The sequence below is a fragment of the Gekko japonicus genome, unplaced genomic scaffold (assembly GCF_001447785.1).
Source record: "Gekko japonicus isolate JY-2015 unplaced genomic scaffold, Gekko_japonicus_V1.1 scaffold7317, whole genome shotgun sequence".
NCBI lineage: Eukaryota > Metazoa > Chordata > Lepidosauria > Squamata > Gekkonidae > Gekko > Gekko japonicus.
Window position 1 is genome coordinate 61 of NW_015197334.1, and position 17156 is coordinate 17216.

A 17156-nucleotide genomic window follows, 5' to 3' on the forward strand; every position below is an offset into this window, starting at 1 on the left:
AATAAAAAAGGCTTTAGGAAAAAAATGGGTTTTTCCCCGAATTTTCCTGCTTTCTTTCTGGGCCTTCACATCTCTAGTTCTGGCCAACTATAACTGTGCATGTTCCTGATGCCATTTAGCCTACGTTAGAGGAAGAACACACACACCACTGTGTATCCATATCTGCTAGATTAGATACTTAGAGTATTTCATAGCCTGAGAAGAAAAAGGCCCATTGTCTAAATGAAGGAGGTACATTTTCGCCTGAGGATATCCAGCTCCACAGGTCCAGACCCAATCAGAAATGTATGACGAACATACGACAAAGTTTGACGGAAGCAATAATTATGATTTATTTGTAAGCGTCATATGGAGTATAAAACCCTATGTCTCCCATTGTAAGCTTAGGGAGAGCTGTGGGATCCAAAATCTTGTTGAACCCGTGCTTCCCTCCTTTATTATTAATAAAGTTCCAGATCTGGTTCTACTCTACAGGATTGTTGTGCAGTGTTTTCTCAAACTGGGCTGGGGAAACACAAACTGAAGATGGGGTTTCTGAAATCCCATCTTCAGTTTGTGTTTCCCCAGCCCAATTTGAGAAAATACTCGGCACAACAATCCTGTAGAGTAGAACCAAATCTAGAACTTTATTAATAATAAAGGAAGGGAAGCACGGGTTCAACAGCAGAGTATACAATGCTGTAGAGTCCACCCTTCCAAGCAGCCATTTCCCTTTGGGGGAGCTGACATCTGTCAGTGGGGGATCAGTGGTTAAAGCGGGAGGCCTCCAGGCCCCACCTGGAGGCTGGCAACCCTAGCCCCTCCAGAGGCCATACCATAGAGTCTAAGCAAAACAGAAGCTCCTGCCCTAACATCTGCAAGAATTTCCCAAAGGCGGCAACCATAAATTTTTGCACAAACACTGTGATCCTTCCTCACCCAGAATCACCCTCCTGAACTACAATGAAATAAAAGGGGGGAAAGGCCTACACCCCCACAACTCAAATTTTGGTCCAGGCTGCCATGGCAACCGCCTAGGCCCCGTCTCCCCGGACACCAGGCCCCGCCCCCCCTGCGCGCCGCTTGCCCCGCCCCCTCACCTGCAGGCTCTCCTTCAGCTGCGGCAGCAACAGGCGGAACCGCTGGACCGGGTCGAAGTCCTGCGCCTGCGCGGCCACTTGGAGCCCGGATGGGGCCTGCAGTTGAGGCGCGCCGGCCGCTGCGGAGGCCTGGGGCGGCGGTTGCTGCCCGGGGGGAGCCCCGGAGGCGGCAGGAGGCGTCCCCTGAGCCGGAGCCTGGGCCAGCGGCTGCTGCTGCTGAGGCGGTGCGGCCGCCATGCTTCCTTCTCGCCTCAGGGGACTACCGCTCCCGGCATGCAACGCGGCGCCTCCCAGCGTGCACTGCGGCCAGACTGTACGGTAGCGTCGTCCTGGGGCGGGGCGGCTTCTCCCAGTAGGCAACGCGCGGTGGGCCGCGGCCTTTCCCCAGCGTGCCTGGCAAACAAACTCCGGCGGAAGAGGCGGCCGTTTCCCTCGTAATCAATCCAGCTTTTAAAAAAATCTCCCGTCGTGCGGCGCTCAGACCCGCAGGCCGGAAGTGCCGCCCCGCGCCGGACTGCATTTCCCAGGAGGCCCAGCGGCGCGACCGGAAGTGCGTTGTAGCCCCTCCCACGGCCGCCCGTCGACGCTCCCGGGACCGCGATGGCGCCCACCATCCAGACTCAGGCGCAGCGGGAGGAGCCGGGCCACAGGTACTGACGTCACGCCCCCTCGGACGCCTGGGTCCCCGCTGGGATGGAGGGGAGAAGGGGGGGGGGGTTCCCGGACGCCTGGGTCCCTCGCTGTCGAATGGGGAGGGGGGAAGGAGGGATCCGTGATTGGGGGGGCGCGGGAAGTGCGCATGCCCAACCAGGCTTGTGGAACGCACCGCCACAAGGATGCACAAATCTGCGTGCTCCCGTTGCAAAATTGCAAAATGACACACCGTCGGAGTCCCAACGAGTGAGAGGAAGATCTGTTTTAATGCACGGAAGACAGGGAAATGCAGGGGGCTGAGTGCCTTATAGCACCCCAGCCATTCCAAGGCCGTATTCCGCCGTAACCAGGAAGGGCAGAGAAGGTCTTCTACCCCCAAAGGACATCGCGTATCGTTTGCACATTAAAGAGTCTCTAACCAGTACCTGCCAACCTCGCAGTTTGAAAGCAAGGAATTGCAAGTAGATGAATAGGTGCAAGTGGGTGCTCTCGGCAGCTATGCGACTTCTAAATAGCGTCCCATGCTTGTTGCTTCCTAATTACTTCTATAGAAGCTTCTTATACACAAAAGTGCAGTTATGACATGTATGTCCTGCCATAAATTTCTCTAATCAGAAGGTTCTAGGTTACATACCAAGATCTGGATCTACTATGATTAAACTTTTTTTTTGTTTAAAGTTTTTATTATTTTTTGTTAATAACATAAACTTTACATACATCAAATACTTTTTGCTTCTAAATTAATAAGAATAATTGCTAGCATTTCTAACATCTATTCCCTCCATACAGCATTCGTAAATCACCATGAGTCCGACCATTATAGAACAACTGCTACAACCTATAAATACAGCCATTTATGATAGATCTGTTTAGCAGGGAGAATATCATTCGTTACCATGTAGTCGGGCGAGAGTGTCAGAAATCACATTCGGAAATCATATTCTTTTCCCCTTGTCCTACAACAAGACGCTGGTTGCGATGGCTTCTTGCTGAGATGCATTTGGGGGGGGGGGCGGTAGGACAGGCAGGTGGACTAGGAGGAGGAGGAGGAGGAGAGGGCTCATTAGAGACTGTTAGCCATGGCTTGATGGAACCTCCATGACCAGAGGCAGTATACCACTTTGCTGTCAGATCCTGGGGGCAAGCAACAAGAAAGGGTGGCTGCCACCGTGCTGGCTGCTTGCGGGCTCCTTGGAAGTGTCTGAATGCCCACGAAACTGCCCTTTGCTTAGGTCAGGACACTGGTTTTATCAAGGGCAGGGTTGTCTGTACTGACAGGACTTGGCTTTTGAGAGCCAGTTTGGTGTAGTGGTTAAGTGCGTGGACTCTAATCTGGGAGGAACCGGGTTTGATTCCCCCACTCCTCCACTTGAACCTGCTGGATGACCTTGGCCAAGCCATAGTTCTGTCAGAGCTGTCCTCTCAAGGACAGTTTTGGAAAGAGCTCTCTCAGCCCCACCGACCTCACAGGGTGCCTGTCTGTTGTGGGGAGAGGAAGGGAAAGGAGTTTGTAAGCCAATCTGAGACACCTTTGGGTAGTGAAGGGCATCCAATCTTCTTCTCGAGGATGTGGAGGGGGAGAAAGGCTTTTCCCATCACCTCCTGCCCGATCCTTTTAGCTGGAGAGGTTTCCAGGGATTGAACCCGGGACCTTTTGCGTGCTACACGGAGGTTCTGACAGTGGGCTACTGCCTGGCCGGGCTTGGAAACGGGGTGCTGGGCCAGACAGGTCTGACTTAGCAGGACTCTACTTATAATCTATTTATTTTTTCAGTTTTATCCCGCCCGGCCCCCGCAACGGCGAGCTCAGGGTGGCTTACACAACATGTCATAAATACGATTAAAAGCTATATAAACATATAACATAAATATCAATCAATTAAAAGACAGAAATGAGTTCCAGACAGAGCCCGCAGGGCCCTGATCTCCCCCAAGAGCTCGTTCCACCAGGTAGGAGCCACCACTGAGAAGGCCCTGGCCCTAGTTGCAGTAAGACTGGCCTCCCTGGGGCCTGGGGTCACCAGGTGATGTTGTGTCCCCGACCGACGTGCTCTTTGGGGGATATGTGGGGAAAGGCAGTCCCTCAGGTATGTCGGACCCTGGCCATGTAGGGCTTTAAAGGTGAGCACCAGCACTTTGAAGCGAATCCGGTATGCTACAGGCAGCCAGTGCAGCGCTTTCAGCACGGGCCGGATGTGCTCCCGCCTAGGGACGCCCACCAACAGCCTGGCCGCAGCATTCTGCTCTCTGATCCAAACCTTTTACTATTGAAATTCTCTTACAACGTCTTGTCTTTTTTCCCCCTCTTCAGGCCCAACTCCCACCGGACGCTCCCCGAGAGGTAAGGGTCCTCTCTGTTCCCCCCTTTCCCGTCCCCTGCTTGGAGCGGGGCCGCCGGGCTTACGCCTCCCGCCTCTCTTTGCAGATCGGGGGTGGTGTGTCGCGTGAAGTACGGCAACAGCCTTCCCGACATCCCCTTCGACCCCAAGTTCATCACCTACCCCTTCGACCAGAACAGGTACGGCGACTTTATTGATTGATTGATTTCTTTATAGTCAGATTGATACCCCACCCTCCTCGGAAAGCGGGCTCAGGGCGGCTTCCAACAGCGATACAACAGTGCAGAATAAAAGCATAAATAGTACGGAATCTACACACAGCAGTTTAGAATAGTGCATTACAAATGTCACAGAGTACTGGCAGCCGTTAAAGATAAACAAAGGAGATGTTTTCAAACGAAGGTGCTTCGATGTTATTCCACAGAAGTGTTTGGAGATTCAGGGCTCTTTTTGTAGCAGGGACTCCTTTGCATATTAGGCCACAAACCCCCTAATGTAGCCAATCCTCCAAGAGCTTACAGAGCTCTTCTTACAGGGGCTACTGTGAGCTCTTGGAGGATTGGCTACATTAGGGGTGTGTCGCCTAATATGCAAAGGTTTCCTGCTATGAAAAGAGCCCTGGTTTGGATATTATTTTGCTCGTTCTTGAGGCAGCTGCTGAGGTCAACGATGTGACGGGCTGTGCACTAAGGTGGCGGTGGCCCCTAGTTATATGCCTGGTGGAAGAGCTCCGTCTTGCAGGCCCTGCAGGACTGTGGAAAGTCCCGCGGAGGGTCTAAGCAGTGGGGTGCTTCCTCTGGTGTGTGTGTGTGGGGGGGTGCAGCAGAGGGTACAGAAACATGCTGGTTGTGGAAAATGTAATTTAAAAAATTGGTGAACTTGGTGTGTGTGTGTGTGTGTTCAAAAAGGTTAGTACGGTCCAGACTTGTAATGGATTTAACCTTTATTAATATAGATTCCCCCAAAGGGGCAATCTTAGGGGAGAAGATCCAACGATGAAGGTAACTTCCTATATCCCCACAATTTTTCCAACGTTTTGGGTTCAATGCTTTGGAAGCGTGGGGTAAATTTTTAGGGGTGACCGTCATGCAGGGCTCTTTTTGTAGCAGGTACTCATTTACGTATTAAGCGACACACCCCTAATGTAGCCAATCCTCCAAGAGCTTACAGAGCTCTTCTTACAGGGGCTACTGTAAGCTCTTGGAGGATTGGCTACATTAGGGGTGTGTGGCCTAATATGCAAAGAAGTTCCTGCTACAAAAAGAGCCATGAACCAGTGTGAAATCTGGATCTTACTCTTACGCCAGAGCATTTGCTCTTTGGAGACTGGAAATCCTTGACATGCTAATATTCACTTAGAGAAAGGGTGGCTTTATTAATATATGCAGCTACAAACACCATTGCCCTAGCCTGGGAATCAGCACAACCCCCTACAGTCTCACAGTGGCAACAAAAACTATGGAAATTGTACATCATGGTGAAGCTCACAGATAATCTGGATAACATATTTAAGCCCTCTAGACAGTCCTTTTTTTCCTCTCTATGGTTATCTATTCTTGATTACTTGTTGTCTCAAGGGGAAATTCCCCAATTGGTGGTACATCTTGGAATATAATGTTTATATGTCTTACTAAGTGATTACACAACTATATAGACTGATCACTGGTTAATTACCCAGTGATCTGGTACGTTGTTATTTGTTTTATTTTGTTATACGCATTGCATGTATATTATGTGGTGTGGTAGTTAAGATGCTGAACTGCAGGCTGGAAGGTCGGTAGTTCAGCAGTTTGAGACCCGATTGCCGCATAATGGAGTGAGCTCCCATCTCTGGTTCCAGCTCTTGCCAACCTAGCAGTTTGAAAGCAAGAAATTGCAAGTAGATAAATAGGTACCACTTCGGTGGGAAGGTAACCGCGTTCCGTGCGCCTTGGTGTTTATTTATTTATTTATACCTTCAACTTCTACCCCGCTCGAACCCCTCCCTTGGGTCTCTGAGCGGCCCCCGGTTATGCCGGTCACATGACCACGGAAACGTCTTCGGACAGCGCCGGCTCTTTGGCTTGGAAACAGAGATGAGCACTGCAACCCTAGAGTCGGAGTCACCTGGCTTTCGAGCAAGGGAAACCTTTACCTTCACCTATGTATATTACTATTTTCAAGCATCGTGTGTATATGGTGTTGCTTGTTTGTTAGTTCTCAATAAAATGTAAATTGGGGGAAAAAAGGTTAGTAAGGTATGCGTTTTAAGAATATTTTGGTCGTCAACAAACGGTGACCGCAGAACTTCCAATAAAGCGAATTCCCGTTTCTGTTTGGATGTGTGTTTATGCAGACGGAATCAGTTAATGTATAATCAATTAACTGGACAAAACTTGAGCAATCTGTGTGTGTGTGTGTGTGTACAGTGCCGTCAAGTCATAGGAAAAGAGACAGACAGAGGTGGTTGGCCACTGCCTGCCTCTGCATAGCAACCCTGGACTTCCTTGGAGGTCTCCCATCCAAGTACTAACCAGGGCCGACCCTGCTTAGCTTCTGAGATCGTGAGATCAGGCCAGCTAAGGCCATCCAGGTCTTGAGTGATTTAGCCTAACGTAAAGCTGAGCTTGTTATTTCTGAAGAAACCACGAATAGGCTCCTTCTGATGGTTGGGGGCACATCTTCTGCAGGTTGAAATGCCTTTTTTTCTTTTTAAACATCGGCCCGTAGGTTTGTCCAGTACAAAGCCACCTCATTGGAGAAGCAGCACAAACACGACTTGCTGACAGAGCCCGATCTCGGGGTCACCATCGACTTGATCAACCCCGACACGTACCGCATCGATCCCAGCGGTGAGAGTCGCGGTCTGGGTCTGGGGGGGGAGGGACCCGTGCACACTACAAAGCGCGTAATCCAGCGGGCGGGCGGGTTCCGGTGGTGGGGAGTGAGTCTTGGGTGAGGGGCAACCCACACGGTGAATTGCAGGCCCCTCGACACGGGGCAAAACCAGCTATGCTTTTGCTCCGTCAAACCAACCGTCGTTCACGCATCACTGGGACGTTGTCGCGCGGCTGTCTTGGGTTAACAAACTGAGCTGTTATCGACAGCACAAACCAGGCTGTTGACGGCTGCCGACACGGGGTGGTGGAGGGGAGACATGGGCTAGCAGCCCCGCCCTCCCTGACTGCAGCGCCCCCCTTTTTTGTTTCCTGTAGTTCTCCTAGATCCAGCCGATGAGAAACTGCTGGAAGAGGAGATCCAGGCGCCAACCAGTTCCAAACGGTACTCCTTCTCCCCGCCCCAGTGCCCTAATTTAAATCTTGTCATTGACTGGCTGGAGGAGGAATTCCAAAAACATCCATGACAAAAATAACAAAGGGTCGATAAAGATCAGTTGCAGAAATGTTTACTGTAGTAATTTCTGTAGAAGATTTTCTTCTATTATCGCTCAGACGCTAACAAATGCTGCGCAACGTAAGCAATCCGTTTCACGATATTTGCTTTATCTGAGCGTGCGGCAATCCCTATTCTTATCAATCACTACTTATCAACTCCTGAAGGAAACATTCCATGTTGACTGTCTAATAACAGTACATTCTGAAGACCTCAGGTCCCGTTATTAGAGAGGTAGGAGATGGCAACCTCGTGGGAGGCTGTACGTGGACGCCTGCTGCCTCAGCGAAAGGCCTGGCGGGGGGGGGACTCACCCAGAAAGAGAGAGAGATCCAGCGTCATTACCCACATGACTCGGAAGTGACGTCATCACTTCCAGGACATCGGGGGTGACACTCTAGTATTTGGGCAAAAACTCTATGGTAGAAGCCAAATTTACCATAGAGTTTTTGCCCAAATACCAGAGCGTCACCCCGACATCCCAGAAGCGGTGATGTCACTTCTGCGTCACATGGGCAGTGATGTAGACGAGACATTGTATGAAAGTTGGGCCTCCCTGCCGCTCCTGGACCTGGGAACCCTAGTGCAGAACAGCAGATAGCCCAAATGATGTTAGTGAAACCATCAATGGTTTTTGCGTAATCCTGCTTCTCTTAATTAGAGGGAGGAGCAAATTGTGCAAGCCCCCCCCCCGTTATGCCTGATGTCTATTATTAAGCCAAGAGGTCTAGAAACATTAAAAGAAGGAGATTGGATTTATACCCCGCCCTCTACTCGGAGTCTCAAAGGGGCTTACAATCTCCTTCCCTTCCTCTCCCCACAACAGACACCCTGTGAGGTAGGTGGGGCTGAGAGAGCTCTTTTGAGGACTTCCCTTGAGAGAGACAGCTCTGAGAGAACTTGTGACTGGCCCAAGGTCACCCAGCTGGCTGCATGTGGAGGAGGAGTGGGGAATCAAACCTGGTTCTCCCAGATTAGAGTCCCCCCGCTCTTAACCACTGCGCCAAGCTGGCTCTGGCGGGAGGGATTCTTGGTTTGCAATGCCCAGAAATGGCCTCCGGAGGGAGGGGCCCCCTGACCCATGCCCTGTTCATTCTCCCCCCACCCCACCCCCAAAACAGCTCCCAGCAGCATGCCAAGGTGGTGCCGTGGATGAGGAAGACCGAATACATCTCCACCGAGTTCAACCGCTACGGGGTCTCCAATGAGAAGCCAGAGGTCAAGTGAGTATAAGCACCCGGCAGGTTTGGTGACGTTCCTGGTTAGGGTTTGTGAAGATCCTGCCGCGCTTTCCGACTCGGCGAGGAAGCGGAAACGGACAGAACGGTGACCGCAAAGCCCCGGGGAGGGGGGAGCGCATGTTCCTGGGGAGCTGTTCCGGGGGGCCCCTTTGCCACTTGCTCGCGAGAAGGTTTCTCGCCAGCCTAGAAAGGCCGCTCGAGGCACCCCGCCGTCCAGAGCAGGACTCCAACGTTCAGGTCTCCAAAACGAAATAAGGGTTCAGGAATCGGACAGCGCAGCGGTGTCCCCAAAACTGGGAGTCGGAAACCAAAGCCCTGTGAGAATGAACTTCAAACCAACCTGTTCTCCCTCAAATCTGGGGATCGTTCCTAATGCAAATCTTCCAGCAGTATTCCTCTATCAACTCATAGCTCCAAATTTGCGTAGAGCCATCTCCTTGGCTGGGTTTAGTGTTCTTCCTTCAGCTATCTTGTCTGGCGGATTCCAAAGGATTCCCTATCCGAGCAGGGGCTGTCCTTGTATGAAGGACTGCGTTGAGACTGTCGTCCGTGTCCTCCTCCAGAGGGATCCCGTCGGGATCTTCTGTATCCCATATTAGGCCAACGTTTAAAGACCCCTGATGATTTTAAGCTCCTCTTCTTGCTCGATAATCCAGATACAGAAATAACTGAAAATAGTAGCAAAGTTTTTCTGCAGTGTCACGGTCCTACGGCCTGATAAGTGATATTATGAATTAGGTTTTATTATGATGTTACTCTGCAATTTTAATTTTACTCTGCATGATTTTGTATTTAGATTACTCTATCTATCATCTATCTATCTATCTATCTATCTATCTATCTATCTATCTATCTATCTATCTATGCGCCAATAAAAGGCTTTGAAAATTGACCTCAAGCCAGATCGAAGAGCGACGCCTTGCCCTTTGCCTCCGGGAGGCTAGCAGAGAGGGCGACAGCTAAGCTTCATGAGGCAGGGAGTCCCGAAGGCCCCTCCGGCTGCTCTCTCCTGAATGGCCCAGGCCCCAAGCGGCCGTTAACGCCTCCCGGATTATCCCTTTTCTCATTTCCCTCTCTCTCTCTCTGTCTCAGGATCGGCGTCTCCGTCAAGCAGCAGTTCACAGAAGAGGAAATCTACAAGGACAGAGACAGTCAAATAGCAGCCATCGAGAAGACCTTCGAGGACGCTCAGAAATCGGTGAGCCGGCCTACGCCGGGGAACTCGCTGGGGTGTCGGGACAGGGTGGGCCGAGGGCTTCAAAAGAGGATTTGGCGTGGGGGAAATATCCCAGCCACAGGGAGAGAAGTCGCGTTTGGAAAGAGAATGGTTTCTTTGGACTCTTTCTTTGAACTCTCACTCCCCCCCCCCCCCGTTCCTTTTAATTCCGGATTTCTTTTCCCAATTTGCTTCTGTCTCCAGATTGCTCAACACTACAGCAAGCCTCGGGTGACTCCTGTGGAGGTCATGCCGGTGTTCCCCGACTTCAAGGTAAGATCGGGTCGAGGGGTGTTTGAACAAGACCAGAAGTGGAATGGGGGGGGGGATTGGACTTCCACACAGCTTGCAGGGGGGGATTCGCATCTTGAACGAGCACTTTGGAACTCTCACCCGGGGCCAACAAAGCCACCGCCTATTCTGTTGATACAGATCTCTCACATATAGCTTCTCCCCTTCCCTTTAATGGGATTTCCTCCCCTGGGAAGATCAGAGCAGATCCAAAAAGAATATGAATAAGAGAATAGGAGCTGTTGGTTAAAAGAGGGGGCTTTAGGTGGAACACTCTGTCTGGGGCAGTGGTGCTCTGTTTTCTTGGTTCTTGGGAGGGCTTTTGGAGTTCTGGCCCCGCCGGTGGACCTCCTGATGGCAGCTGGTATTTTTGGCCATCGGATGACACAGAGTGTTGGATTGGATGGGCTGTGATTCCCAGGTTCTCTTCTCTCTGGTGTTATCCACCTCAAAGTGAAGTTATAGCCAGACTTGGGGTTACATTGGGCAGGATTCCCCGCCCCCCGTATGTGGGTCAGGCCAGCTGTGCTTCCTTTGGGGGGCCCCCTGACTGTCATAGAAACATCACTCTCTTTCTTCCCTGTCCAGATGTGGATCAACCCTTGCGCTCAGGTCATCTTTGACTCTGACCCGGCACCGAAGGACACCAGCGGGGCAGCTGCCCTTGAGATGATGTCTCAGGCTATGATCAGGTAACCACCCCCACCACCCCTCCCAATACGGATGAGAAACACGCCTGGCACTTTCAGCCTTCATTGTGCTTTGCGTTCCCGTCATCACCTTGCTTCAAAACGTCAGCCTGCGTCAGTAACCACAAAGGTAGGGCGTTGAAGCCAAGAGAACCGTGTCTTGGACAAAAGCCTTCTGGTGAGATTCGAACGGGTGACCTCCCAAATTGCAGCTCGCTCTCCCCAGACTGACTGCAGCTCGCTCTCCCCAGACTGACTGCAACTCGCTCTCCCCAGACTGACTGCAACTCGCTCTCCCCAGACTGCAGCTCGCTCTCCCCAGACTGCAGCTCGCTCTCCCCAGACTGCAACTTGCTCTCCCCAGACTGCAACTCGCTCTCCCCAGACTGCAACTCGCTCTCCCCAAACTGCAACTCGCTCTCCCCAAACCGCAACTTGTTATCCTTTATTATTACGCATGTTACACTCCACGCTCTTAGAAAAACTTAACTCCGTCTGCAGCTTACAGAAGACACATTAAAATGATTTACTGCTAACTGTAAAGCCAACTGTGAAAAGTTCCCACAGCTCGCAGTTCTAGTAATAACTCATGCTGGAGGAATGGAATAGCTGTTCAGCTACAGAAGTGTTTGGCTGTTCGCTGTAACACTGAAAAGGTGCCCAGCGGGAAAATCCTTTCTTTTGCACGTAGCACGGGTGGCAGCGGAGCATCTCGGCTTTGGTTGACGCACCTGTCCAAAATCCTTCTTCCCACCCACCCCACCCCCCCCTTGAATAACTGACTCATACCTGAGGACCTCTGGCTGATTAACCCGTCCAAACCTTCTCTCCTTCAGGGGCATGATGGACGAGGAAGGAAACCAGTTCGTGGCCTATTTCCTCCCGGTGGATGACACGATGCGGAAGCGGAAACGCGACCAGGATGAAGAAATGGATTACGCTCCCGAGGACGTGTACGTGGCTGGGCAGGAGGGTGGGATTTGGTCCAGAGAGCCAGGATTGAAAAGGAGAGCCCCTTCTTCCCCGAAACATTCCCAAGATACCCAACATCGGTGTCCTCTGAGCAGAAGCCGAGTTCTCGCGTTCGTTAAGTGCTCAACAGAGTTTCCCACCTGCCACCACTGATTAGAAGGCATGGGATAGTTCAGATATGTGAGAGGGGATTCCTTTATGTAGAAAACTAGCAGATCAGGAAGGAGGAGAGTGACCCAGCCTGGCCCCTAGCACGCCAGATTTCTATTATGTAGGGAATGGATTTGTACTGATGAGAATTCAGTAATGTTGAGGTCTCAACATTCCTCCGATCTGGAGTGGCCCGCACCCAGCCTGATCACTTTTGTAAAAACAAGGCCTGTCTTTGGGGTACCGCTCGGGGCAAGCAAGGGAGTGCCCTGTTCTTGGCATAACTCTCCACGTCCTTCTGAGAACAATGCCACGTCGCCCACCCTCAGTTCTGCACCAGGATAGTTAGCATCTATGCCACTGAATCCTGTTTAAACCAAATTATGAAACTGTAAATTTGGTGTAGTGATTAGGAGTGCGGATTCAAATCTGGGAGAACCGGGTTTGATTCCCCACTCCTCCTCCGAATGTAGCTGCTCGATGACCTTGGGTCAGTCACAAGTTCTCTCAGAGCTGCTCTCTCGGGAGCAGTTTCTGTCAGAGCTCTCTCAGCCCCACCTACCTCACAGGCAGTGCTCCCTCTAAGCTGTGGAGTCTTGTGAGCAGAAATTCTACTTTGTGAGCTCCTGGCATTAAAGTTGTGAGCGAGCGATTGGACTGCTGTATAAATTAGTTTGCTCTGGAGCCGTCCTTCCTGAGCTAAAATGAAAAAGTGTGAGCCAGAGCCTAAAAACTGTGCGCTAGCTCCCACTAACTCAGCTTAGAGGGAGCACTGCTCACAGTGTGTCTGTTGTGGGGAGGGGAAGGGGAAGGAGATTGTAAGCTGCTTTGAGATTCCTTTGGGTAGTGAAGGGCGGGGTAGAAATCCATCCTCCTCCTCCTCGCCAGTAGCAAACTGTTGCATTGTGTGCCGGATCCTGCTGGGTGTCGAAGCCCCAGCTGTTGAAAGCGGTCCGTCTCCCTCTGCTGGCTACAGAAATCTGATTTAGGTTTGGAAAGATGCAAGCCAACAGCTACTCAGGCATAAGGACTAGAAGGCATAAGGACTAGAAACGATTGAAAAAGTATCTTGGAAATGCGTGGGAGAGGTCTGTGGCTACTTTCTGGATAGGCTTCCTCTGCAGGGGGCGGTTTGAGGCCACTAATTCTTCTCTTCCCCCCTCCCCAGGTATGAATATAAGATTGCTCGAGAGTATAACTGGAACGTGAAGAACAAGGCCAGCAAAGGCTACGAGGAGAACTACTTTTTCATCTTCCGCGAGGGCGACGGGGTCTATTACAATGAGCTGGAGACCAGGTGAGGGGGGTGGGCCCAACGGAGGATTTGGGGGCAGAAAAAACGAGCGAAGGAGTTGGGGCGTGGTGCCGGCCAGTCCGGTTCTCACTCTGGCACTGCATCAGAGACCGGCTGACGGGTGGCACTTCTTCGGGCTTCCCAGTTTGGTGTAGTGGTGAGGAGCGCGGGCTCTAACGTGGGAGAACCGGGTTTGATTCCCCACTGCTCCTCCATGTGCAGCTGCTGGTGTGACCTTGGGTCAGTCACAAGTTCTCTCAGAGCTGTACTCTCAAGGGCAAGACTCCTTCGGGTAGTGAAGGGCCATGGGGTATCAATCCAATCTCTTCTTCTTTCCCTGGAGGTTCTGGTTCCCAGCTCCCTCCTCTGGCCCTAAGGGATGGGAAGCCATTGACCGCGAAGGGTGGCCCAGGGTGTTGCTGCCCCCTGGTGGGTGGAGGACCACGCCTTCGGCAGCTGAGGAGGGCAGAGCGGCTTGCCTCGGGAGAAGGCGCACTGCTTAGAACAGAGTGGTCCAGAACCGCTTTTGAGAGCCAGTACGGGGTACCACTTAGCAGGGGTCATTTCGTAGAAAAAGAGGTGCAGGAGCTCATTAGCATAACTTATTTGCATATGCGACACCCCCTGACCTCACCGGAAGGGTGTCAGAAGGCAACACCCACCGCTCAGGCTCCTCTGGACTCTTTTGGATTGCTAGCTATTGGGGGGGGGGGGATGTGCAGATCTGTCCTCGCAGAGGAGGGAGAGCTTGTACCTGAATAAAACTTGGTCTTAAAGGTGCCACTGGACTGTTTTGGATTGCTAGCTATTGGGGGGGGGGGGATGTGCAGATCTGTCCTCGCAGAGGAGGGAGAGCTTGTACCTGAATAAAACTTGGTCTTAAAGGTGCCACTGGACTGTTTTGGACCGGGGGGCCGGGGGGAGCTCTGCAATTTACCTGGCTGCTTCTTGCTCTGACTGAGGGCTGCTGGGAGCAGGGGGTGGGACTTGTTGCATGTGCCCACCCCCTGGGCTCTTTACTGCCGTAGCTCCGCTCCTGTGCGCTCCCGCAGGAAATGACCCCTGCCGCTTTGAGTTCCTGACTAGGATCTGGCAGACCCGGGTTCGAATCCCCGCTTGTGCCACGGCAGCTCCCTGAGCGACCCTGGGCCAATCGCGTCCTCCTAGCCCAACCTACCTCGCAGGGTTGTCGTGAGGCTAAAACGGAGGCGAGGGAAGGGAACGGATGTAAGCGGCTTCGGGCCCTCTGTCGGGGAGGAAGGCGGGGTGTAAATGGATCAAGTCCAAAACAGTCCCTCATCTCAGCCGGGTGGTGTGGGGCCACGCGCTCCTTCCCCCCCGCCTAACCCCGCCGCTTCCCTCTCCCTCCCAGGGTGCGGCTGAGCAAGCGGCGCGCCAAGGCCGGGGTGCAGTCGGGCACCAACGCCGTCCTGGTGGTGAAGCACAGAGACATGAACGAGAAAGAGCTGGAGGCTCAGGTAGGGATTGGGACGGAAACACCCCCCCCCCCCCCAGCCCTGTGCGCTGGAGTGGAGGCACCCCTCTCCCTAGAGACTCAAAACGGGAGAATCGCAGTGGGCGACCTTGGCCCGCGACGGGCCGGCCGGGGGCTACCAAATCCCAGAAGCCGCTGGCCCCCCGGGGAGACCACAGGGACCCGTGAGCCCTGCGGTAGACTTGAGCCCCGGCGCCTCTTGGTTAAGCTCCGCCCGACAGGAAGTCGGGATCGGCGGCAGCTGGCGGGAGACAGCCGTTCGGGACGCCGAGGGTGGGGGGATTCGGCGGCCGCTTGTCCTCTTCACGCTCCCGTCTCCTTGTCTTCTAGGAAGCCCGCAAAGCCCAGCTGGAGAACCACGAGCCCGAGGAGGAAGAGGAGGAAGAGATGGACTTGGGCAAAGAGGCCCAGGGTTCAGGTACCGTCCTTCTGCGGGGCTCCTCTGCTTTTCCCTCCCGCAACAGTTCTCTCTCCCTTCCGGTCTTGGTTTGGTCGAGAGGGTGCCCTACTGCGCTGACGATCGCCTTGTCCTGCTGCAGCCAGTCTCCTCTGTACAGGTTTTGGGGAGCTACTTTGAGGAATGGTTCGATCCACACACACACACCCCGAAGCCTGGTGGACTATTCCGACGCAGCTCCCGCCCCCCCCCCGCCCCCTTGCTTTTCTCACGCCGGCCAATCCCCTCCCTCCGCAGCTCAGCCTCCTGTCTTTCCATTGGCCAATACCAAAGGGCGCCCCCTTGCGTCTTCCCTTCCTTGAGACGTTTGACTTCCAAGACGGCGTTCCCTCTACGCTGTGGGCGTGAGCAGCCGAGCGTTAACACAGCACGGGTTCTCGCACTGCCCGTGGCCCACTTGAAGAGGACAGCAGTTATATTCTGCTGGGGAGGACCTAGAAGGTCGGACCAGAACCGACGGGTTGAAATGAAATCAGCAGGGTTTTTGGCTAAACGTCAGGAAGAACTTCCTGGCAGTTCTTCAGCGGGACGGGCTTCCTCGGGAGGTGGTGGGCTCTCCTCCTTTGGAGGTTTTCAGGCAGAGGCTAGATGGCCGTCTGGCGGCAACGCCGATACTGTGGACTCGGGCAGATCACGAAAAGGGAGGGCAGGAAGGGTCGCCTCGGTGGTCAGTGTCAGACTCCTGGGCAGAGTTACTCTCGACAACACTCTCTTTGGCAGTGGTTTGTTTATTGAGAAATAAAGATGTTCCGGACCAGATCAGTACTGTGTCAGAAATGGGGTTCTGGCGGGAGGATCCAAAGATATAGACAGTTCAAACAGGGCCTCCCCCCCGTAGTGACATCCAGTCACACTCCACAATCGTCCCGCCTAGCTTTCGCGCGCTCTACACCCCCACCTGTGAGCAGTGTTACCTCTAAGCTGTGGAGACTTGTGAGCAAAAATTCTACTTTGTGAGCGACTTGCATTAAAGGTGCGAGCGAGCGATTTGGCCGCTGCAGAAACTAGTTTGCTCTGGAGCCCTCCACCCTGAGCGACGACAAAAAATGTGTGAGCCGGAGGCTAAAGAACTGCGAGCGAGCGCAGACTGATTCAGCTTAGAGGGAACATGCCTGTAACCTATAAAACAAAGCAGGCACAGCTTGGCTCCAAGGTTGTCCCTGACCCAGGGAGGTATCTTAGGAAGAGTTACTTCGCCACTACAACAGAGCTGTTCACACACTCGCCCACACACTCCCCTCCCTCAGGGATTTCCCTCCCTCCGCAGGATCCCCCCCCCCTAAAATATGGCAAACTAGAGACCGAGTTTGACACTTAGTTCTCGTGGCCCTTTCTGACACCCCCAGGGAAATGCCAGTCACCACTTTGGGGTCAGGAAGCCATTTTTCTCCAGGCCGGTTCGGGTGGAGATCCTGGAGGTTCCTCGCCTTCCTCTGGACATGGAGCAGGGGTCACTGGGTGTGTGTGTGTGTGGGGGGGGAGGGACGGTGTCCCTGGAGGTCCCTTCCAACCCTACGATTCTAGGATGTGAACAGCTCTGCTCATTGGGGGTGGGTGGGAGGTGGAATTAGAGGGAACACCGCTTGCCAGCATCTCTCTCATCCCCCCCCCTTCTCCTCCCCAGACGAAGAGCCGGAGAAGGGCAGCGAGAGCGAGAAGGAGGGCAGCGAGGAGGAGGAGGAGGAAGAGGAAGAGGAGGAAGGCCGGTCGGCCAGCGAGAGCGAGCGGGAGGCCAGCGAGGCGGAGGGGGCGCCCGAGGAGGAGGAGAGCGAGGAGGACGAGCGGGCGGCCCGAGACAAGGAGGAGATCTTCGGCAGCGACGACGACGAGGACTCTGAGCAGGAGGGGGGCCGCCCCGAGGGGGACGAGGAGGAGGAAGAGGAGAGCGGCAGCGAGGAGGAGGAGGA

The 17156-nt window shown here is 53.3% G+C and overlaps 1 protein-coding gene across 1 annotated transcript; it reads left to right on the plus strand.

The window, feature by feature from the left end:
• Positions 1 to 1592: 1592 nt before the first annotated feature.
• Positions 1593 to 17151, plus strand: PAF1 (PAF1 homolog, Paf1/RNA polymerase II complex component; the record flags this gene model as incomplete). Its single annotated transcript, XM_015428507.1, has 14 exons — positions 1593 to 1729; positions 4045 to 4074; positions 4159 to 4251; positions 6782 to 6903; positions 7267 to 7333; positions 8566 to 8667; positions 9778 to 9883; positions 10106 to 10174; positions 10781 to 10884; positions 11718 to 11834; positions 13172 to 13300; positions 14670 to 14775; positions 15123 to 15210; positions 16874 to 17151. Coding segments are annotated over exons 1-14 (1461 nt in total), but the record flags the coding sequence as incomplete, so codon positions are not given.
• Between the last annotated feature and the right edge of the window lie 5 nt (positions 17152 to 17156).